Source organism: Misgurnus anguillicaudatus, chromosome 10 (genome assembly GCF_027580225.2).
Source record: "Misgurnus anguillicaudatus chromosome 10, ASM2758022v2, whole genome shotgun sequence".
Classification (NCBI taxonomy): Eukaryota; Metazoa; Chordata; class Actinopteri; order Cypriniformes; family Cobitidae; genus Misgurnus; species Misgurnus anguillicaudatus.
This window is the reverse complement of record NC_073346.2, coordinates 30,627,194-30,651,712: the sequence shown is the minus strand read 5'-3', so window position 1 is coordinate 30,651,712 and position 24,519 is coordinate 30,627,194. Positions and strand designations below refer to the sequence as shown.

The window sequence follows — 24,519 nt, the reverse complement described above, 5'->3', positions numbered from 1 at the left end:
GAGCGTGACAAACTGCTGAGCTGCTCTGAATGGCAGAGGGCCGAGTCTTCTCACGGTTCCCTCAGCACCGGTGTATTATTGACCTCCACGTGAGACTGCACCCCCACCCATGTCTATCCAGACGGGTGGTGGTGAGAATTGACAGAGTAAAGGTATAATATCCACACAGGCTGACAGCTAATAAATAGCTATGGGAGATGCTTTGTGAGTTCCAAATGCACCGCAGTCTCACATAGCCAGACTTTTGACTGCAAAAAAAAAAAGGTCTGGTGCTTTTTGGAGCCATAAAAAGTATTCAGATCTCTGGTGCTTTGGCTAGGACTTGCCAACTTGGATCAGAAAAGTCATGTGATCGTCTCGCAATGTGATCAATCACAATACATTAGGGGCATGCTTATAAGAGATGTTTTGTTGGCTATTAATGCCAAGTCACTCTCCACAAACAATATAATGGGATTAATGGGAATTATGTCCTCACCTGTTGGGATTGTGGCTAGTTATGGCAAAATAAATTGAATATGCATTGAAAACAAATCTTATTTTGCTTTATCGTGTCGGAATACAGCATAAGGGTGTCGCGTCTCAGCATCTGTCGGATAACAGTATAATGGAACAGAAGCAGTACTGCAGGAGAACGCTTTTATAAACAGCCTTTGAACCTCCCCACAAATAAAATAAACTTGCATCCTCCTCTCTCTGTCTGGAGCGCTCGGTGACGCACGGTTTCATTTGCCGAGTTCTTTAGATACCGGCCACATTTGGCGGAGGTGGTCGTGCGGTTAGCATGGTTACCAGGCCCTCTGTGCCAATAGTTTTGCCAAAACTCAGTGATACGCCATAACCCAAGCAGCAGTGGATGCTATGCTCCAGCCCACCTGATGAGTTGACACTGGACGTTTGTTCCTTGTTTCTTTATTTTCTCGTTCTTTCCTTTTCATCACTTATTCAGGGTTTCCACGGATCCTTGAAATCCTTAAGTTTGTGAATCTGGGGGAAAAAATTCAAGGCCCAGGGAAGTTTTTGAAAATATACATACATGGATACAGGTGCTTGAATCTGTTTTATGCAAGAAGTTTTCTGGGGGGAAAAAATCCATATTATTCCCTGGGTAGTGTAGGATAATATAAACATTCTAGACTTTTTAAACACACGTGCTAAACTGTTCACTTTAAATGCTTATATCTTCTGTATGCGAATGTTGATTCATTCCAAAATGCTTTTATGCATAGTTGTGACACATGAAAATGTCTCAGATTACGTATGTAACTGTTGTTCCCTGAGAAGGGAATGAGACGCTGCATCTTCCTTGTCATACTTCCTGCGTCCCTGTTACACCGTCTTTGGCAATATTTCACATAGCGATATACTTCCTGGCTCCCACGTCACCCTGTCTTTGTCGTTAAGCCCCTCACCATTGGTTGAATTTGATATACACATTCAGACGCACTTACCCCTGGAGGCGTCCCCAAAGTGTCACAGCAGCGTGAGTTCCCTCAAAAGGGAACTGTAACAATGTATCTTAAAAGGTAACACGATGTAACCTTGCTCTTACTTGAAATGTGTCCCAACATTTAGTCCTTGAATTTGAGGGTGTTTTCACACTTAGTTCGTTTGAGCCCTCCAAACACTCTCAGAGCAGTTCAGGGTGTATCTGTGAACAAACCAAGTGATCTCAGACCCCCCTAAAAGGACCCAAAAGCGAACCGAACTCAGACCACTTCTGGAGGTGGTCTGAGTACGGTTCGCTTTTGGGTTCTTTTGTGGTTCGATTTCTTTTTGATATGTGAAATCAATGAGGTCCCGGCCCGTTTTGCGTGTGGTTTTGACATTGTATCAAAATAAACTGCTGCACAGAAAGCTGGGATCTGAGTTCTTATAAAGTTGTGATGTGAACAAGAAAGGTTCTGAGATCACTTCAGTCCTGAAGAGGACCAAAAAAAGAACTGGGTCCTCTTTTGAGTCCACTATATTGTGAACACCAAAAGGACTGAGGTCACATTCGGCTAGTCCCTTTTCTGGTTCACTTTAAGTGAACTGGGTTTGGTTCTTTTAAAATGAACTATATGTGAAAACACCCTGAGAGTATTGGACCTGGAAGTCCTTGAAAGGTCCTTGAATTTGAAGGTGTTGGGAACCCTGCTTATTGTTGTTGTCTACAACAACTCCTTACTCCGGTTTTAAACTTTAGTCTACCAGACGTGAATGACCCCTCATATCGTTGATGAGAAGGTGTGCTGTAATTTTTGTTTTAAGGAAGATCCCAAGCCATATCTAGGCACCAGCATATCATTGTGATTTAGGGTAGGCTGTTTTGATTTGGGACAGTAAGCAACCACCTAGAACGCCTTATAGACTGCATAGCATTGCGGTGCCACCCACCAACGTTATCCAAGTGTGGTGGAGTTGGTTGTATGCACGGACAAGCCCCAATGTTTGTTTTTGTCATTTTGCCATTTTTAGTAGAGCATGAAAAGAAGGCAGAAAAAGATGGCGAGAAGATTTAACTTGTTTAACTTATAATAGACCATGGTATTGTGTGTGTGGGAGCATGTTTGCGATTTATTTTTTGGGGGTTTTGTCTTTCTTTTAGTGGTTTTGTATTTTTAATCTCTTGTTTATTGTCTATCTAAAAAAAATGTTTTTAACATTAAACATCTGCTCTATTAAATGGTTTTGATCAAATGAATTGGCCAGGTCTTTTCTCACAACAAAAATGGTTTTATCTTACAGGGATGGGCGTATGCTGTTCGACTATCTTGCAGAAAAGCATGGTGTAAGTACTTTTGTTGATTCCCTCACCCTTTGGAGTTCTCATGACTTTTCTCTGAACCTGGTGTTTTTTGGGGGGGCGACGGCAGGGTAGGGCCCCGAGCAAAAAAGACATTAAATGACTTCCCAAAACCTTAACTCAGTTTCGGGGATTTTATGGCTTGCAGAAATTTCTGTGGACATTTACATTCTGTGGCGAATTGTTAAGAATAAACCGAATGGCTTAAGGACCGTGGGTATGGCCTCAAGAATGCTGGGGATTCTATATTTGACTTAACGGCACTCCCCTCCCACCCCAGCATCCTGGGGCTGACCTGAGGCCTGTCCTCAGTGCACCTTCACTGCTCAGGCTCTGCTGTCCTCATGACACAATCTGCAGAGACTCGCCCCCGGGAAGGCCCCTCTAGCCTTAACAACATCCGCAACAGTGTTCGAGTTTACTGTGACCACACAAACACAGAGACATAAAACACACACACACACACACACACACAATGAGCTCTGTGTTCCAAGACGTTCTGCCAGCAAGTTTCTAGTGCGTGTTTTGCAGAAACTGTCCGTCAAACTGCTGGTACCGTTTTGTCATCGCTGTTAGCTGAACTCAGGGATTGTGGTTTAAAGTGGTGGGTTTGTGGTTTAAAGGCCACCATGAAATCAAATGTGGAATTATGTGGCTTTCAGTTTATGTTTATTAGCTTTTGAAGCCATTTACTATTATAAAGTTAACTAACCTTAGCTAAATTTTACAGTCTTTCTTTTAAAGGAAGACGGACCATGATATCGATGGCTCATGTTGCACTGGGTAGATTTTTTCCAAAAAATGTCTCTAGATTAGGAGGATGTCCCTCAATTTGCAAGCTACTTGCAAGTAGCAAATTATGGTTAATTTTTAAAACACAACTAAAGTCAAATGGCAAAAACAGAGGTCAGGTTTACAGTCTTTTTATCTTAACTTACTGTTTCAAGAGGAATGAAATATGTCAACGTAGAACAGAAACTGTAAAACAAAAAATAGACCATGAAATCAGTTAAAGGATTAGTAAAAAAAATCCAGATAATTTACTCACCACCATGTCATCCAAAATGTTGATGTCTTTCTTTGTTCAGTCGAGAAGAAATTATGCGTTTTGAGGAAAACATTCCAGGATTTTTCTAATTTGAATGGACTTTAATGGACATCAACATGTAACAGTTTTAATGCAGTTTCAACGAAGTTTTAAAGGACTTTAAACGATCCCAAACGAGGCATAATTGGCTTATTTTTTTTAAGAAAATGGACTAATCCTTTAACTGATTTCATGGTCTATTTGTTTTGTTTTACAGTTTCAGCTTTATTTGTCATATACACATAACCATACACAGAATGATATATAGTGAAATGTGTTGTACAACACTTACAGATACACAGATAAATTGAAACTGAAACATTTTATATCAATAAAAAAAGAATATTTTTTTTATAAAATATGACCCTGTCTGTGAAATTCAGGCTAAAGTCTAATAATCTAATTAAGTTTAATTTTGCATTGATTTGAACCTTGTCTTTGCCTTGCGTTGTGAATATGAAAGATATTAAGGTTTTTACATAATATTCTTTACGTTATTTATAATGATAATGGTGCAGTTTCCCGGACAGGGATTAGACTAGTCCTAGCCTAAAATAAATGTAAAAGCTGTCCAAACTGAAAACAACTTGCACTGACATATCTTAAAATACATCAGTGCCCTTTGTTTTGCCTCAAAAAGCACACAAGTAGTTTTTTTAGTAAGGCATGTTTGTTAAAACTAGTTACATTTTCTAATTAAACTAAGGCCTAGTCCTGGTTTAAGCTATTCCCTGTCCGAGAAACCACCCCTTTATGTTTAAAACTTTTTAAAAAATTACTTTCTTTTTTTTACAGATTGGGTCACAAATTAGCAGATTAACAGAATTGTATAATCTGAAGAATTTACAACAACAAAGAAATGGGAAAGAAGAAATATGTACATGACTATATTAAATGTCCCATTCTTCCTGATCCCATTTTTCAAACTTTAATTAGTGTTTAATGTTGGTGTTAAAAGCATAAATAATACCTGCAATATGATAAAGCTCAAAGTTCAATGCCAGGCGATATATTGTCTTAAACAGAAGTCCCCTTTCAAAGCCTAAAGCCCGATTGAATCTTGTCAATAAAACAGTTTTTGACTAAACTCCTACCACAGGAATACGTCAGTCGCGAGCTTTGGCTCAAACGGCTAAGCTAAGCTGCTGTCGAATCACAACACACTAAACAAACTACACAATCAGAACTCGATACGTTTATCTGAAAGAGGGACTTCATAGAATAAGTGGTATACAGATAAGTAAATTGTGTTAAAAATACCACTTTTTTACTGCAGGACCTTTAAGATAAATATGAAAATTAAATGGTGCATGTAGGTTTAAATGACATTTGGGGCAGGTATTTCAGTGAACAATTATGTAAGAATTTTTTTGCTATATTATTTTTAGAATTCTCCGAGGTTTCCAAAACCCGATGGCACCTAAATGACTTCCAATTACTTGGTTGCGTTCAGGACAATAGTTTTGTCTTCTCATTTAACTTTTCCTGCCTTCCCTTGCAGTTTCGCCAGGAGTACTTGGACACCTTGTACCGATACGCCAAATTCCAGTACGAGTGTGGGAACTACTCGGGTGCAGCGGAGTACCTCTACTTCTTCAGAGTCTTGGTATGTGTTTAACCACGCCCCTGCCTTTAACAGATGACAACGTTTTTTGCTCTGAGACATTCCCAGTATGGCAATTTAAAAGCTCTTCTTTTCATCATGACACCCTTTCATTTTCTTCTTCACAGATTGATGCCATTTAATGCATTCTTGTTTAATATGCTCTTGTCTAATGGACAAACAGTTTAACTTTGATGGAGAGCTCCCCTGTGAGTGTTAATTAAGGCAAAGCCCCCCCTCCTTTGAGAGTTTGAATTATTTTTATTATTATTATTATCGCTTAAGATGGTTCTCTTAAGTTTAGTATGAGACTGCCAAATGCAATGAGTTATGAGCATTACACATGCACTTAACTTTTTTTTCAAGTGGAGATCAGTCACTCTCAGGTAAATTTTTCTAAAGTTAGGATCCAAAAAATGTCAGGCTTTTATTATGAATTATAGTTATTTATTTATCAATCGCTTTGCTTGTTTCAACTTTTGTGTCAACTTTTAACAGCTTTTTTTCTAAAAACGAAAAACACCTGATCTCTAATTAGTTTTGAAAAGTGAATGTCATGCCTTAGTACTTCCTCAAGGACTCGGTTAGGAGTTGCTCCCGGGCCAAGTGCTCAGTGGCAGACCTCCATAAGTTTTGGGGTTTATGGACAGAGCTGCTTCCCATAGATTAGTGGTGGGCTTGATCCCTCTTGGTCTACCTAGTTTTGCAAGAGTTAAAGATTATCCAATATTTTAAATATTGGATTTATTTTTTAAATTGAACTTTGCATTATTTATTGCATTTTTTAATCAAGGTTCCCACAGGTCCTTGAAATCCTTGAAAGTTTGTGAATTTGGGGGAAATAATTCAGGGCCCTGGGAAGTTTTTGAAAAAATACATTCATAGATACAGGTCATTGAAAGCGCTTGAATCTATTTTATGCAAGTTTTCTGGGAAGAAATCCATATTATTCCCTGTGTAGTGTAGGATAATATAATTTCTAGCCTTTTAAGCACACATGCTAAACTGTTCACTTTAAATGCTTATATCTTCTTTATGTGAATGTTGATTCAAACCAAAATGCTTTTTTGCATAGTTATGTTTGACAAATGAAAACGTCTCGGGTTATGTATGTAACTGTTATTTCCTGAGAAGGGAACGAGACGCTGCGTCTCCCTTGCCATATTTCTTGCATCCCTGTAACGCCATCTTAAGCAATATTTTAAATAGCAATATACTTCCTGGCTCCCGTGTCACCTTGTCTTTGTCGTTAAGCCTCACCATTGGTTGAATTTGATTTACACATTCAGACTCACTTACCCCTGGAAGCGCCCCTAGCAGTAACGCAGCACGAGTTCCCTCGAAAGGGAACTGTAACGGTGTATCTTAAAAGGTAACACGATGTAACCTTGCTCTCACTTGAAATGTGTCCCAACATTAAGTCCTTGAATTTGAGGGTATTAGACCTGGAAAGGTCCTTGAATTTGAAGTAACTAAGGTGTGTGAACCCTGCGCCTAGTTTAGCAAGAGTTGAAGATTATTCAGTATTTTACATATTGGATATATTTTTAAATTTGACTTTGCATTATTTATTGCATTTTTTATGCTGAACTTGAAGTGGTGCAGTGGTGGCGTATTCAGTGTTAATATGCTTTAGTCAGTATTAGAGATATCAAGGTTTTATTTTTTGCAGAATGTGCTTTACATTATGAAAGATGATTTTATTTAGAAAACAGTAAATTACAAGAAAGATTTTAGCTAGGTTTTCACAGCCTGGGTCACGTACTTTACGATTGTTTCTGCAAGATATGTGTGTTTTTCAGCTGAATATCTGAATTGGTCATTGCATCTTGCAGTGTGAATGATGCCCAGAATGCACACAAACACACGCACACACACGAGTCCTGTGCTTTGTTGAAGGACTCCTCATCTACTTTTTTTCTGTGTTGTTGTCTAGAAAAAGATCCGGTTGATGATGCACCGAGGACCTTAGATTAAATAATTTTCACCAGTGGAATACTTTTGGAATCGGATAATACCAAAGTAGGTTTGTGGGGGAAGATAATTGCAGTTCACAGAGAGTACTGGCAGTATCCACGTTACACATGCGTACTCCTTATTTCCTCTATAAACAAAGAGCTCATTGCTTGGGCTCTGGTGTTTGTGGCTTCTCTCCCACTGCCTGTAGAAATGAGTGAAAGATGAACTTATGGGTGAAAGTGGCCGGACGCTTGGTGCTCAGTGCTGCGCTGTGTAGCTAGTAGGTGGGTCGTGGGGGGGTGGGTGTTGTGGGGAAATGACGGCTGGGAATGAACAAATTGACCCTCTCTTTTCTCTCTGGTCACACTGTGTGGAGGTAGTCCAGTGTCTTGAAGAGAGGTGCCCATTGTCACCACTGCCCTGGGCCAAGAGCGTTGCGAGAGGCTCCACGCCCGGCTAAGTTATCGGACTCCTCTGCCGCAGTGTGTTTCTCACGTAACCACGTAGCTTGCCTGAATGGAATGCGCTATTATTTCTTCAGATGGCCAGACAGACCTGCTCTCACGTATGATTCATGCAGCCAACATTGTGTCGTAAAAAGGCCAAACATTTGCAAAGCAATACTGTGTCACTGTGGCAACAAGTCATTGACAAAAAAAACTTGATTTGAAGTCTTTTAGTTTTGAAGAGGTAAGAATGCGACTTCATTTTAAGATATGCTGTTTAACTCAGAGTTGTCATGTTTCCCATTTGTAAACAATTTGCCGAATCAGTCATGCTGTTTGTTTTTTCTTTGTTTGTTTGTTGTGTCCCCGTGGTTTTCATGGGAGCTGAGGGAAAGGCAGTCGACGAGCCTTGAATTGCACCCTTCAGTGCTCGTGTTTTTGCATATTTGTAGTAAAAGGCTATAGGGACATGCGTCAATGCACACTTCAATGTTATCATGCACCTCTGTCTTTTTGACTCAAGTATTTATTTACGCAATTAGGAGGAACTACGACAAAAAAAACAAAGTCTTTTCCAAACCAAGCACATCAAATGATTTGAGGATATGAGACTTCAAGCATTATTGTTTACTCCATCACTGCTGAGTGTAAATAAACCAGAATGGCTCAAAACAGCTTTTTTTCCACGGGCATGTAGTATTACGAAATCTTCGAAATGTTATTTTCTTTGTTATACCTTTAGTTTGCATCATCATGGATGCGCGGGAATGTGTTTAATCATTCAGGAATACCTGCCCCATCTTTTTCTTCTCCATCCGTACCTATTCCTCTTCTGTAGGTCATGCTGTGCCTCCCATCTCCTCAAGTGCCTCCTCGCATGGGAGAGGTTGGCCTCTAGAACCTTTCTAACGTGGGAAACGTTGCTGCCATTTAGCGGAGGAAGCCAGGCTTGCAAAATCCAGCCCCAAGGTCCTGTTACAGTGAGGGCCCGGTGCGAAAAGAGCAACTTATTCATATCATCTGTTAATGCAGGGATTGGATGTTGAGTATAAAGATTGAGTGTCTCGTCGGATCCCCGGCACAGTAAATTTATTGTTGCTGGTCAGTCAGTGAAAATGTGCCGTTTCAGAAGGCAGTGAAAAGTCAAGGTAACTCATGGAAAAACCCAGGTATTAAAACTATTCTTGCATGGCCACACTGCTGAAAGCCTGTCAGTGTGCAGAGAGCTCCCATAATGACATGGATGTTCGCCAAATGTAGCAAGCAGGGACTTCCAGGAAAAAAAGAAACAAACACTTTAAGAAATGAAACGTTGACCTTTATATTGGCAACAAAGATGGCTTTTTCCTCTGGTTCTCCCCTGAGTTGAGATCTCATGAGTTTTTGGGCTTGAAAGCCATTTAGATCCATCCAACTTTTGCTAGTCTTGATCAAAGTTCTTCTCTGTTTTAAGTGGATGGGTAGTTGCGTCTTCACTGTGTTTATTTTTAAGCTGTTCCATGCAACTGTCTTGCACTACGCACATATTACTTTCTTGGCAGTGGAATATTAAGCAAATGGGATGTTTTTGTTAACATTCCATTTACCCATCTGCTTGTTTATATAGTACAAGTTTTACATCCCTTTAAGACACCGTGGTACTTGAGAAGTGTCGTTTTCCGTGTTGTCACATTTCCAGTAGAAATAGGAAGGTTGAGCAGAATCTCATCTTTTTTATGACTAATGTCAAATCGCTTTAGTTCCATCATAAAACGTGCAGTAATTTACTACTCGCTGTTTTGTGACAGGTGGTATTAGGGGAAGGGATATTCTTTTGAACAAAAATAATAGACTCATCAATATTTATGGTCCATTTTTCCATAAGTGAGAGACTGTACATTTTAAATGCATGTATCCTAATGACCTCCTAATGAGCCTATAGACATTTAAAGCCACAAAGCTCACATTTGGGTCTTCAACCTTTAATAATTTGCACTTGTCCACTCTTGTTGTAAATGTATAAGAAGGATAGAGGCAGAGTAGAAGAGGCTGTGTTCGTAGTTAGACGTGAATGTATTTATTTAATGCACTACATCAGGGTAGTGAAAATGCATGGTATTAGTGTTTTTGCGGGCACTTCAAATACCGTGAAGAAGATTGTGCATTATCTTTTCCTTAGACCGGTTAAAAAAAACACTGCGTCAGTGTCGTACGCACTTGCACTCTGTTGTAAACAGTCACTTGTGGAGGGAAGTGGTAAAGAGAGGAGCGCTGCAAACTATTTATCCCCCTGCTATAAAGGTAAAATTTGAAGGTATGAATAACACACAGAAAAAATTGCTGAACTAACATATTGGCAACACATGGATTATTGCCATTCGCCTTTCTCGCAGTTGAAGAGTTAACTTGGGGTCAACTAACCCGGGATACACTGCACGATTTTTGGCTGTCCCAGACGAAAGATTGCAATTATGCAATTTATGCAATTTTCCATATTCGATGATAGTTTAAATTAACGATCAATCAATCGAATAATCGTTAACTAATAATGCAGTAAGCTTTTACTGCAGTGTCATATAGCCAATGACATAAAAGTGCGTAAAAACGCCAGCTTCCTCACGCGAATTAAAATATTTTATTTTGTCTAAATCATAGACTGTAAAAAAAGATGGACGACGCCTGTTCTCTCTTCCATTGGTGAAAAGTGAAGCCGCCAGTGTCCCGATATGGCGCTGACATCTTGGGTCTTGAGTCTGCGCAGTAGCGATTTCGGGACCAGTCCTGCGCAGTAGTGAGCAGGAAGTAAACCCGCTAAATCAAGACCCTACCCTCGCTCTCGCAGAATGCGCATATCACACGATATCACAGCTGTCAATCATGATGTGACACCACCGTTTTTATATTATTAAATAAGTAACTAAAAACAAACTTATTTTAAAAACAAAAATTTGAATGTACATCAGCGTGATAAAAACTACAGTAAATGACAGAAATCAGCTTCGGAAAAAAGATAGTTGAAGTGTAATTAATTTTTTTAGTTGGTCTCAAGTCCCATTGAATAACATGGGGAGGCGGGGTTTATGACCTATACTGGGACCAGTCACTGGGGGGCGATCGTGACGTTTTGGCTTCACTGTGGGATTGTAAAATAAGTCGATGTAGTTGGTGTTTTGATAAAATCAGCAATTTAAACTTATCTCGTAATAAAATATAATGACTAATAGACACAGTGTATAACTCCGCCTCACATGGGCACTCTGCAACAGTCACATGTTGCAAAGTGCGTCCATGACATGTCAAAATAAAATTTTCATTATCATCAAGTGTTATTTTTCTAGTTATTCACCTCGCTTTCCGAGTCGTTGATACACCGTTGTTGTACTTAAATCCAAGATGCACACGAAGGGCACTTTTCACGTCGTCACCTCGGCTTAGACCTGCGGCGTACTTTCAGCAAAGATGCTTATGTTATAGAGATGGCAACCTTCCATTAAAAAACACGCAACAGTCAACTTGGCTAGCGTGTAGCGCCTCAGCCAGTCAATAATGATCAGTGATATATGTTTCGGGGGTCAAACACCAAAGCTTTTTACGCAGCTGAAAACGCCTGGAGGATGCCGAATGCCAGCTGTTTCTTCTGCTGAGCACTTTGGTAGCTGTGATACTTGAGCTGTGAGCCGGTTGGTTGTTGTAATACTTATCCTGCCCCTCCTTCACTGCGATTGGACAGCCACGTGAGAACCGACATTGATGAGCGGAGCTTTTCACCCAAAGTTTAATTTCTTTGAACGCTGAGCGCGGAAAAACCACAGAGCGCCGGCTTTCAGCGTGGAAAAAATCCGCCAGCTGCTGGCTGTTTTGAAAAACGCAGCGCTTCTATTGGAAACAATTGAAATTATGGGACGACTGCGTGCGTAAAAGCTTTGGTGTGCAAGGCCACTTAGGAACATTCTTACGAACTTTATCTCAAGAATGTTTTTGTGAATCCGGCCCCAGTTTCCTAACTTCCTGGGCAGTGGCCATCCCAACCTCTCCGCTTTCCTTGAGCTTTTGACCATAGCTCACCTCTTTTTAAGCTCACAGTGATACCTCGGCATCTCTCTAACCTGTAACAGATTATCTTCTGGTTGTGTTTGTTTTCAGCCATAATTTAAAAGAGCATCTTGGGTTCCTTTTTGAAGTTGAGTGTCTCTACAGAGATGGTCCATGTTAAATCACATTCATATTTCCACACAAGAAACCATGCCAGTATCTTTCTGGGCTTTCATAACTTAATTCCACAGGATGTTTTCCTTTTGCGCTAAATAGTCAGGAGATTATCACAATTACTAGTTAATCAAGTTATCTAAACATTATTTCCAAGGGCCTGTTTTTGCTTAAACAGACAGGGTCTTATTGGCTTCTGCTGGTAGTATCGGCAGAACCAAACGAGATCGGTTGCAGCGCTTACTGACATGCCCAATTTTTGTTATTTGTCCAGAGACCTCCTCACCGTATCAGATACTCGGCAAAGCTGTTCTCACTTACCCAACAGACACATCTCTATCCATCCTCATCCGTTTTTCGTGTTTAGCCTGTGACTCGGGTTCGATTGGTCGAGGCTTAACGTCTGGACCTCATTCTTTCACTCCTCCGTAAAAGACACTTTGATTACCGTTCCTCCACTCGGGTCCTGTCCACATTGCAGGACTGATCAAAGACCCCAGACATGTGTTAGGGCCAGTAACGGGGGCCGTGGCAGTAGCAGCACACATCATTAAAGACCCTCACCGAAGGCAAAGCCAATGCACTTGAGGTCACCCCAAGTTCACGTTAGCTTCAGTAAGCTTTTCTTTCCTACTGAATTTAGGCAACTTTTCTCCACCCCTACCGAAAGAGTGACTCTTGTTGTGAAGTTTAAAGAGTTGTTCTTCGTGTGACTCAGTCCTCTTTCATCTTTTGATGTGACCCTCCTTTCCCCAGAGATAGCATTTGACCCCAGGCTAGTTAAGGAGCACTTGTTTAACTTACGTAATTATTTCCCAGTAATGTCAGAGACATGTTGCCCTTTAACCCTTGACCCTTGTTTGAGGACCCCTCTGACCTAAAAACGAGCATTTTGCATGCTTCTGTAAAGTGTTTTTGGCGTTTAAGCATTTTGCTATAAAACCTATGGATACTTGTCAATGTCATTATAAATCTTGAGAGATTAGTTATAGTAGTTTTGTAATAGTTTTTTTGGGGCGTGAATGCCTCGGATGTCCTTACTAATGGGAAATGCAGAAAATTTGCGGAGAGCTGTTTGTGTGTGGCAAAGCGGTGGCTTAATCATAAAATACAGCAAATGAGGTTTTATAAAAAGCTAAACAGTCTTTCAGGATTAATTTCTTTTTCCCTTTCGAGCTCCCTTCCCGAAGATGACATAGTTTAATCCGCTTATCCACTGTAAATAAATAAAGAAGTTACTCCGGCGAGCTGCCTCCACAGTGTTGCCAAGAGAGCTAAAACAGTATGTTTGCAGCAGTGGGAAAAGATATGATATATTTAAAAAATGAAAAGATACTCAAGTCTGTGGTATTGGGATCAAGTGCCACCTAACCACAAGAATTGCATGTTTTCTTTGAAACAATGCTAATCATTTTGCAAAGTCTGCTAGGGGGCTTAAAACTTTTGTTTCCAGTATGAATATGTATGGTGTAAAATGATTTGAGTGTTTACTGATGTGGTTGAATTATGTGTATGTCTGTGTGCAGGTTCCATCCACCGACAGAAACGCGCTGAACTCTCTGTGGGGCAAACTGGCCTCCGAGATCCTGATGCAAAACTGGGAAGCTGCCATGGAGGACCTCACCCGCCTGAGGGAGACTATCGATAACAATGTAATGCCCCGCCACTCAGAATTCAATACTGCACTCATATTCTCTTACATAGGCTATAATATTGACCGCCTTGTGTTTCAGCACCCCCTCCATCTCTCTTCTTCCTTCTCATCACGAGTCAAGCAAACCTTAATTGCACTGTTATGTCGGTGAAGCTTGATTTTTAATTGAGCTGGGAAAGGCAGAGGGGTTTGGCTAGGGAAGAAGTATGTGTAAATAAAAAAGAAAATGCTCGAATTTTGTACATTTTCTATTTTGAACTTTGATGTGAACCGAGCCTGGAAGGCAACAGAAGCCAAGTCTTGTTTTTTTTTTTTTTTTGAGGCAGAAGTTTATCATGTATGATGTGGAAGTTAAAAATACTGACCAAGTCACCTTTTATAATGAGTTTTTAAAAGGAACGCTTCACTTTTTTTTGAAAATATGCTCATTTTCCAGCTCCCCTAGAGTTAAACATTTGATTTTTACAGTTTTGGAATCCATTCAGCTGATCTCCGGATCTGGCATTACCACTTTAAGCATAGCTTAGCATAATCCATTGAATCTGATTAGACCATTAGCATTGCGCTAAAAAATTACCAAAGAGTTTTAATATTTTTCATATTTAAATCTGACTCTTCTGTACTTACATGTGTACTAGAACCGACGGAAAATTAAAACTTGCAATTTTCTAAGCAGATATGGCTAGGAACTGTACTCTCATTATGGCGTAATAATCAAGGACTTTACTGCTGTAACATGGCTGCAGCAGGCACAATGATATTACGCAGCACAAGAAAATAGTCCCCTGCTATTAAAAGTAACCAAGGGGGCTAATTTTGGGCAGTGCGCAATATCACTACACCTGCCGCAGCCATGCCACAGCAGCAAAGTCCTTGATTATTATGCCAGAATGTGAGTATAGTTTCTAGCCATTTCGGCCTAGAAAATCGCAACTTTTAATTTTCCGTCTTCTTAGCACACGATGTAACTACAAAAGAGTCAAGTTTTAAATAGGAAAAATATCGAAACTCTTTGGTTATTTTTTAGAGCAATGCTAATGGTCTAACCAAATTCAATGGATTATGCTAAACTATGCTAAAAGTGGTACCGCCAGACCCGGAGATCAGCTGAATGGATTCCAAAACGGTAAAAATCAAATGTTTAACTCTAGGAGAGCTGAAAAATGAGCATATTTTCAAAAAAAGTGGAGTGTCCCTTTAAGGTTTAGTTCACCCCAAAATTATTTTTATATTACTGGAGTACATCTGTAGAACACAAAATGGAAAGTTTTCAGGTGCCATCAAAGAAATGAAAGAAATAAATCTTCCACGGTCCATATGAAAAACATTTTTATTCGAAGTCTTCTAAAGCCATGTGATCGCTTTGTGTAATGAACAACCTTAAACTTAGTTTGTTGCTTACCGACAATCTCCACTCTTGTGGCCTGTTAACCCACACTTCAGCAAAAGCCGGATCTGTCCACTTCATGATCAAATCGTTCGTATCGGTTTCGTGAACTGCTTGAACTGCGTAATCAAATCAATTCCTCAAACACTCTTTGATACTTCGCTTATGAATGCACAAGGGAAATCTTGGGCAGATATCAAATTTTTTAATGGGTCACATAGTAGTTTTTGCATCCTTTTTGAAGTTTAAAAGCCTGTAGCTCAGTTGGTGTTGCTGTATCTTAGGTGGTAGAGCATTGTGTCAGCAATGAAAAGGTTGGAGATTTGATTCCCAGGGTACGCAGATACTGATGTGAAGTGTATAAAAGCATAAGTGTAAATGTGTGTAATCACATGGGAAAGAACAACCTGTACTTACTCTGATACTTTCATTTAAAAGAATTTATTTTGTGGTAAACTGTTCCTTAAATGCCTTTCCCCGTTTGTTTTTTTCTCTGTAGACTGTAAGTTCTCCTCTCCAGTCTCTCCAGCAAAGGACTTGGCTGATCCACTGGTCTCTGTTTGTGTTCTTCAACCACCCGAAGGGCAGAGACAACATCATTGAGCTTTTCCTCTACCAGCCACAGTAAGCACCTTTTGCAGCTGCACGTTTCCTATCTAGTATTTGGTTTTGCCTTGGTTTGACTACTAAAAATAGCATTTGTCCAGGTTGGTAACCCCACCACAGTCCACAAGCAACTGCTGAATCTGTGCTTGCAGACCCACGGTCAACGTGAAAATTAGTCTGGCAGTTCAGATGAATGCTGACAAAGGCAAATGGGCCGCTTAACTGGCAGGTTGAGCGTTTTCGACTCCTTAAAGCCATGTTGACAACCTTTGGCTATTTTATACTTGAATAAATCGAAAAATGCTTCCGTCAGGTGCATGAATTATCCCCATTCTTATAAGAATCAGTTTGTTTATTACATACAGTTACACACAGGATACATATTGGAGTGAACAGAGTTCCCACAGGGTCTTAAAGTATTAAAAAGACAAAAATTCAGAAAGTTAAATTTAAGGCCTTAAAATGTCTTAAAAACGCCCAGATTTTTATCCTAGGTCTTAAATTTAATTACCCAAGTCTTAAATTTCTTACCTCAGGTCATTCCCAAAAAGCATTGCCTGTAGAAAATAAAATTGTAATTTAAAACACTGAAGAACTAATCCGTGGCAGAAAGTGGTTTGATGGGCGGGCCTCTAAAAGAAAAGTTTCGCACTTTCGTCACTGGATCGCACTTTAATCCAGTTTTTAACAATTTTTTTAAGAGGGTGCACATGTAGGCTATCATAATCCATCGTGCCATAAGCTATATATCATGTGTTGTGATCTGACTGTATACTGTGGGTTTGGCGAGAAACAAACCTTAAATTTAGTTTTGTATAAGCAAACATCTTTTCTGTGTTGAACCAACTAAATGCCTGTAGCTTACCTGAGCATTGCCAGGTTCTGAAACATAGAGGACCCAGAAGCAAAAAAATCAACACTGCTTTATTGAAAATCAATAAAGCCACCAACAGCGAGTCAACTTTAGTGTTTGAGAGGCTTTTGTTTATCTCACTGTTCCATGTATGTTTACTCCCTTGACTTTAATCTGCTCTCTGCTGCAATGTACTTGAACCTAACGCACTCCCCCTTCAGCTCTCCACAAAACAGCAGCGATTGGCTGACAAAATGCAAGAAAGTACCGTAATAAACTATATATTGCCAAAAAGGGTATAATTCAAACTTTGTTGGTAGCGCAAATGGTTGAGGAATTAATGTTCAATGAATAGCGGTAGAATCGGAGCCCTTTAGGCCGTTTCTCAAGGTCGCATGTGCAGGCGGCATATGTCATCAAGCCTGGTTTAAGTTAACTGAGCATTGCATTCGAAAGTCAAAAGCATATGACAACAATTTACGATTAACCAATTATAAAAGTCAACTTTATAATTGTTAATATTCTAAAAATAAGACAGACTTGATGACGTATGCAGCCTAGAAAAGAGACTTTCAGAGGCTACAGCCTTCGGTTTGAGAAACGGCCTTAATGGATAACGTTAGCAACGCATAACAAACCACGAACAGCCTTTTAATGGTAAATTTTGTTTTCTTAATGCAGATTCATCTGTTATTGTGTAATTAGAGAGGCTATTAAATGCAATGGCGGTATATAGTGCACATTTATGCCTAAAACGTATTGGTGGAGTGTTTTTGGCTCTGTGATTCTGCTGGATAATTAAATCAAATGCAGTAAATTAATTTATTAACAACTTATATTAATAAAATGCATATATTAATGCGTTCAGGGATTAATAATAATTGAAAGTGATCTCTTGTTCTTTGTAATACAGTCGGTTTACATTATAAACATGCATAAACATCATAAGCTTACATACTAACAGTCTGCTGCCTTTTGAAGCTTTAAAGTTGTATAAGGCAGTGTAAAACGTTAAAAAGGCACAAAACAGCAGCTGACTAGACTTATCTTCTCATATTTGTGGATTTTATTTGTCAAAAAACATTCTTAATAGATTTTCATCAAAAAATGACTTGGTCATATTGGTGTGATTATATAAATATTATAAATCAATGCATTTCTTGACTATTAATTAACAGGGTTCTCACGAGTCCTTGAAATCTTTGAAAGTTTGTGAATTCGAGGGGGGAATTCAAGACCCCGGGAAGTTTTTGAAAAGATATATACATAGATGGGAACGAGATGCTGCGTCTCCCTTGCCATACTTCCTGCATCCCTTTAACGCCGTCTTTGGCAATATTTCAGATAGCGATATACTTCCTGGCTCCCGCGTCACCCTGTTTTTGTCATTAAGGCTCACCATTGGTTGAATTTGATATACACATTCAGATGACTTGAAGGCGTCCCTTGGAGGCGTCCCCTTAGTGTCACCGCAGTGACGCAGCACGAGTTCCCTCAAAAGGGAACTGTAACAATGTATCTTAAAAGGTAGCACGATGTAACCTTGCTCTCACTTGAAATTTAGTCCTTGAATTTGAGGGTATTGGACCTGGAATGTCCTTGAAAGGTCCTTGAATATGAAGGTAACTAAGGTGCGGGAACCCTGAAGTAAGAAAAGTCACAGCTCTTTGCCTCTTAACTTAATGTATTTCAATGGGTCACTATGAGCTTCCAGGAACTAACTAAAGTCTACATGAATCATGTGACGGACAATGTCTTTTGTGACTTTCATTGTCAGAAGACTCTTCATAAAGGGCTCTGGGTAGAATTTGTCGGCACCAACATTCGCGGTCTTATAGGGTTAAGCATAATGTGTTTCCATGTATTTTGATTTATCTGTTTTAATACTGTGTGGTCTTAAATGTCTTAAATTTAACTTTCTGAAACCTGCAAAAACCCTAAGTGAAATGTAGGTACATTTTAACTTGCTAGTTAGTATACTTGATCCACTAACAATTTCTGCCATTTATTTCTAAGGCCACATGTTTCCTTTAATGCACTTTTGTGTTAATGACCAGATGTCTTGGTTTATTCAGAGTCATGGCAACACATAACTTATCTGCCTCCATTATGTTTTTTCCGACAGCACAGATGGTTAAAGATGACCAGAACAGTAATTACTCATAAGTACCCGAATGTAGTGAATACAAATACGGATTGAGGTGGCTTGTTGTACTGTTGCAAGCTGGAAACCATGGTTAGGCTTGGCCCTTTTCTCTTGCCCTTGACCACTACTTCCTGTTTTGAGGGCCAGTGACCTGTGGCTGCGAGTCTAGCTTAAATATTTGACCCGCTGACTCGATCCCACAGCTTCAGATGTGCCTTAATTGTTTATTCCAGCTCTACTCTTAAGCCTTTGAGCCTATGAGACAGTTGGCTGGCCTAACAACCCTTTGGACCTGGGTTCTCATTATACGAGAACATTCGTTGTGTTTCGTTAAAGACCCTTCAAAAAGGTACTTTTAATTTGTGGTTGGATTTGTGAGATCAGAGATCTTTCACTGCTGGCAATATAGTTTTGACTTTTAGTAGTTTTGTTGTTGTCGTTCACTCACCTCTTTTGCCTCGAGCTTTTATCTGCAGAGCTGTGGCCACGAAGAGCAATCAAACCCCATAAATCTCAATCGCAGTGTAATTTACTGCATTAGATACACTGTGTTTTATGTACCAAAACAGTGTTGCGTTCTTGGAGGGCAAGTACGTTGAAAGTCATGTTTTAGTTGGAAAAAGGCTTCGTGGTGTGTAACAGACCGGTTTGACCCTTTGTTATTCTTCTTTCACTTGTGTTTTGTTGACAATTAGGCTGACATCACTCTGTCATGTTCAGGTTCAGTCATAGTTGATTGGATGGTGTTCAGGAAAAGAGTCGTTCAATAAAAACTTCCTTTTTATGAAGGTTTTCGCAGGTTTTGTATCAGACCAGTAAGCGTTTCAGCCATCTCAAGCTAAATGAATTTGATTTGGAATTGGGATGCACCGATTACATTTTTTCTGTGTCGATACCGATATTCGATTACTTAAAATGGCATCTACCGATAATGATAGATACCTATAGTTTTAATTTTTTTTCTATACAATTAAAAATTACACACCATGAATTACGATGTGTTTTTCTACCCCTTTGGATTGCCAAGATATAATCTGCATTGAACATCGGCAGTTTTTAGACAATCGGCCGATGTCCGATAGTGGGGGAATAGCTTTTAAATGCTAACGCCGATTATGTAATAAATAATATACCGGCTGTTAAATTATTCGAAAATAATGCACACCCAAGGTGGTAATGTGGTACGACGTATTAAATTTCTCAACCAACTCATCAGAATAAAGCATTCAACAGGCCTGTGGTATAAATGCAGATAAATTGTTTTTTTTTTGTTTATAGTTTCTTGTTTTTTTGTAAAATCACCCAGGGTTCAATTCAACACTTTCGGGCTGAAAATTTTTCATATGGTCAGTCTGCCTCAGTAGTCGGCCAAAACAAAAACAGAAACCCAATTTTTTTTAGTGCTGGAAAAACGATACCAAAGATAGGCTATCGTGTAATACGCTTCTAACCACGTCCAAGGGCAGTTTGAGAAAGAATATTGTCACAAGATGACCTATGATGTAGGTGCAAACAGGAAAGTTAATACCATAGAAACACTATCCCAGCCAGCACAGAGTGGATTCACTTGATTTACCTCTAATCCTCCCCTCCTCCTCGCAGATGCATCATGAAATTGAAACTGCATCACTGTTTCCTTCTTTGCTTCATTTCTACCTATTTCTCTCCATCCTCTCCCAGACCCTCTCAATTGTCTAGTCTTTTATCAGACGACACACCGTACAAATGAGATTGCAAGTGATTTGCCATGTAAGAGTTAATAGTATCTGCAATATCACCCTGCCAAGTTAAGAGTAGTATTAATTGCTTGGACAGAAAAATGAATGCTGAAAAGTAGGCACAGGTTATATTTTTCTCTCTCTCTTTTTTTTAATGAATACAATGTGCTTTTATGGTTATATGTTAGTTAACGGAAAAGTTCACACCAAAATAAAAAATCGCTCTTAATGTACTCACCATCATGCTATCCCAGATTTCCTTTCTTCGGTTGTAAAGTAATAAATCTAATATTACTCATATAGCTTAGTCTCATGGATTCTTGCATGCGGTGTGAGTAGTTGTTGAGATTTGAATTTACCACTCATATTTGTTTGTCTTGTTTTCTGTTAAGCATTTCTCTCATAAACATAATTTTGCTTCAAAGACATGCAGTTAGGCCACCGTGCCACTATTAGATTAGTTGTTTTTGCAATGGTATAGTGACCATATATGATTTTTTTCAGTCCCTTTATTGGAATGCCAACAGAAAATACAGGACATTTGTATGCAATATTAAAAAAAACTGAAAATATTATAAGCTTAAGTTTCAAGCATTTAGTGTGACATTCACTTAAAGGGATACTTCACTGATTTAGCATTCAGCTTTGTATCTGTAGAAACCCGGCAGTATTACTGAATGACCATGTTTCCCTCCCTCATTTCCCCCTGAGAGGAGAGATATCTGCATTTTGGTTCTGCAAAAAAGTCCTCAGATGATGCAACATGACGATTTTTGCATCATCGGAGGACTTTTTTGCAGAACCAAAATGCAGATATCTCTCCTCTCAGGAGGAAATGATGGAGGGAAACATGGTCATTCAGTAATACTGCCGGGTTTCTACAGATACAAAGCTGAATGCTAAATCGGTGAAGTATCCCTTTAAATTTGAGCAATAGCAGGAACCTGCAGGCTCTCTTAAACCTAAATAAAATGAAAGACTAATTTTTTATTCTAATCTAATGACTTTAGGACTTCATTCTCCTTAAGAGCTGACTTGTGCCTGAAAAAACTTTTTTTTTTTTTACATTTTTTTACATGTTTAATGTATTTTCTGTTTGTGTTAATAAAGAGAGCGTGATAAATAATTAGGAATGGTCATTAAAATAACAAACTTGACTCTTCTGTAGTTACTTTGTGTACTAAGACCGACGGAAAATTAAAAGCTGTGATTTTCTAGGCAGATATGGCTAGGAACTAGGGCTGGGCGATATGGAGTGAAAATTATATCTCGATATATTTTGCTATATCTCGATAGCCGATATATATCTCGATAGCTTTGCGTGGAAAATACCCTTCCCAAAAAACTACTGCAAAACAAATATGTCAAAATCCACAAGGGCTTTTTAATTGAAGTGCAAAGAGGTAGTTCACGTAGGAACAAAGTGCTTCTGGAACATTTAAAAAATATATAAAAAAATTATACTTTAACTAAGAAAATACACATTGTCTTCTTTTTATTAAAAAATAGAACAACTCAACTTCAGATATTAAGTTTTTGGTAGACGTTGACAATTCTTAGTATTTTTTCTGAAAACCCTCAGGAGATAAGGGTATTTATCCTGGAGTGACAGGTTTTAGGCGGGGAACACTTTAAAATAATGTTCATTAGTTAACATTAGTTAACTACATTAGTCAACATGAACTAATGATGAACTGCACTTATACAGCATTTATTAATCTTTATTAATGTTAATTTCAACAATTACTAATACTTTATTAAAATTTGGTTAACATTGGTTAATGCACTCTGAACTAACATGAACAAACAATGAACAGCTTTATTTCTATTAACTAACATTAACAAAGATTAATAAATACTGTAACAAATGTATTGCTCATGGTTTGTTCATGTTAGTTAAAACATTAACTAATGTTAACTAATGAACATTATACTAACGAACATACATCAGTCGTCTTCTCTGTCAGTAATATCCGTGATTGATGACATTTACGCGAAAAAGAAAGTATACGGAGAAACGGACATTAAAGCACTGCCACCTTTTCACTGTCACCAGAGAGAGACGCGCGTGGTCGAAGCGATTCACGCAACGAGAGAGAGAGAGAGAGAGAGAGAGAGAGAGAGAGAGAGAGAGAGAGAGAGAGAGAGAGAGAGAGAGAGAGAGAGAGAGGCGCGCTGAGCGCTCACAACAATGAATTTAAGCCGTTTTAAATAGTAAAATATACATGTAAACGGGAATCATGGAAGATCTATTCGAGATGGCCAGTGTTGATTCCGCGACGGGCGCCGCCATGTTAAATGAGACAACACGCGAGGGGAGGAGGGACAAAAGCGGGGAGGCGGGGGCGAGCAAAGCACACAGAGAAGGCAAAGAAGCAAAGTGGCGAAATCAGAATTTAATATAAACATTATATCGATATATATGATATGTCAAAATCCATTTCGAGTTTTAAAAATATATCGATATAGTTTGAATATCGAGATATCGCCCACCCCTACTAGGAACTATACTCTAATTCTGGCATAATAATCAAGGACTTTGCTGCCGTAACATGGCTGCAGGAGGCGCAATGATATTATGCACTGCTCGAAAATAGTCCCCTGCCATTAAAAGTTACCAAGGGGACTATTTTCGGGCAGTGCTTAACATCGTTGCGCCTCCTGCAGCCATGTTACAGCAGCAAAGTTCTTGATTATTATGCCAGAATGAGAGTTTAGTTCCTAGCCATATCTGCCTAGAAAATCACAACTTTTAATTTTAACCCATAATAAACCCATCATTCAAGCAGCGCTTTTTGGAGAAGTAGCGTTGCTCTGCTTGGGACTGGCTGGTTCTTTGAGAATTACCTGCGCACATTGACTCAAGCACTTAAGTAAACCAGCTGTTGCACTCGCATTGCATGCAAATTCATACGCAATTTAACGCAGCGTACGCAAGCACTGCATTTAAACAGTTGTGTACTTCAAAAGTGAAAGTAAAATGTGCACGTTTGCATGCGCATTTATAAGCCCCTCCCACACGGTGACACCGGTATCACTGGGTTTGTGACGTGCTGATTAACCGGTGGGAAAATTACGTCACCGCGGCAACCCTATTATCATGAAAATACCTAAAAAAGGTTTGAAGAACAGCAATATAAATATATCCATAAGACATTTCCTGGAGCTGCGTGTGTCTGGTTCTGCGTCTGCAGCGCATATTAAGTTTCTGCCCGAGAGCCCCCCATGGCTTTTGGATGTAGCGGCATTTCACCGTAATTCATTGAGAAGCATAGCAAGCATCATCTGCCTATTTTATAGGTGCACTCCTAATTTTGGTCAGTTTCTCTGCCTACACTTTTTTTGCCATGGTTTATGCATCTGATGGAGAACAAACTGTGCCATTTCTCTAATTAGGTTGCTCTGTATTTTGCACCTGGTTACTTTTGGCATATTTCTTGTGTTTGTTTAAAAAAATGTTTTACTTTAAATGCAGAATACACTTAACTATTTGTGTTGATTTGTTATATAAACAAATGATTTACATTAAGTTTTTCCGGACCTATGAAAATGATGAGAATTCAGATTTGGACCTTTGAATGTAAACTTTGAGAACCCCTGCCTTAGGTGCTCGTGGAAGCTCGGAGGATTATTTGATGCACCCAATTTTAACATGCTCTTGAAATTTTAACATCCGATTAAGTCGTATCATAGCTCCAGCTGTAGCTGTCGGGCTCGGTTGGATAACTCGTATTTTTGTCTGTGAACTCCAGATATGGCATTGTGACTCATGCGAGCGGTCTGGCCATCAGAGCCTCCCTGGGAGAGCTAGTAGGTGTAAGTTAATCAGCAACACAGCATGAGGTGTTGTGGTTTGCCATGAAGTCCGATGACTACAAAGCGAGGAGAGGCCGAAGGCTGGCGTAGCCAGGATCGTACGCCGCTGCCATTTTTAGCTCCGACATCACAAGTGCCACAGGGCCCCTTGTCCCTTTAATTGTTTCTGCTAATTAAACCATCCGGCAGGCCCTCTTCCCTTCCTCCAAATGACATGTGGTTCTCTGTGCTGATCCATAGGAAAGCTTTAGGGCCCGGGCAAGGCAGAGGA

General features: G+C 39.4%; 1 protein-coding gene across 1 annotated transcript in view; it reads left to right on the top strand.

The window, feature by feature from the left end:
- The window catches only part of eif3ea (eukaryotic translation initiation factor 3, subunit E, a), a 51,389-nt gene that overhangs the window by 5,419 nt on the left and 21,451 nt on the right, over positions 1-24,519 (top strand). Inside the window, exons 4-7 of the mRNA XM_055210844.2 lie at positions 2,731-2,773; positions 5,377-5,481; positions 13,595-13,720; positions 15,609-15,733. Coding sequence (XP_055066819.1) covers positions 2,731-2,773; positions 5,377-5,481; positions 13,595-13,720; positions 15,609-15,733 — 399 coding nt within the window. The remainder of the gene's footprint in view (positions 1-2,730; positions 2,774-5,376; positions 5,482-13,594; positions 13,721-15,608; positions 15,734-24,519) is intronic.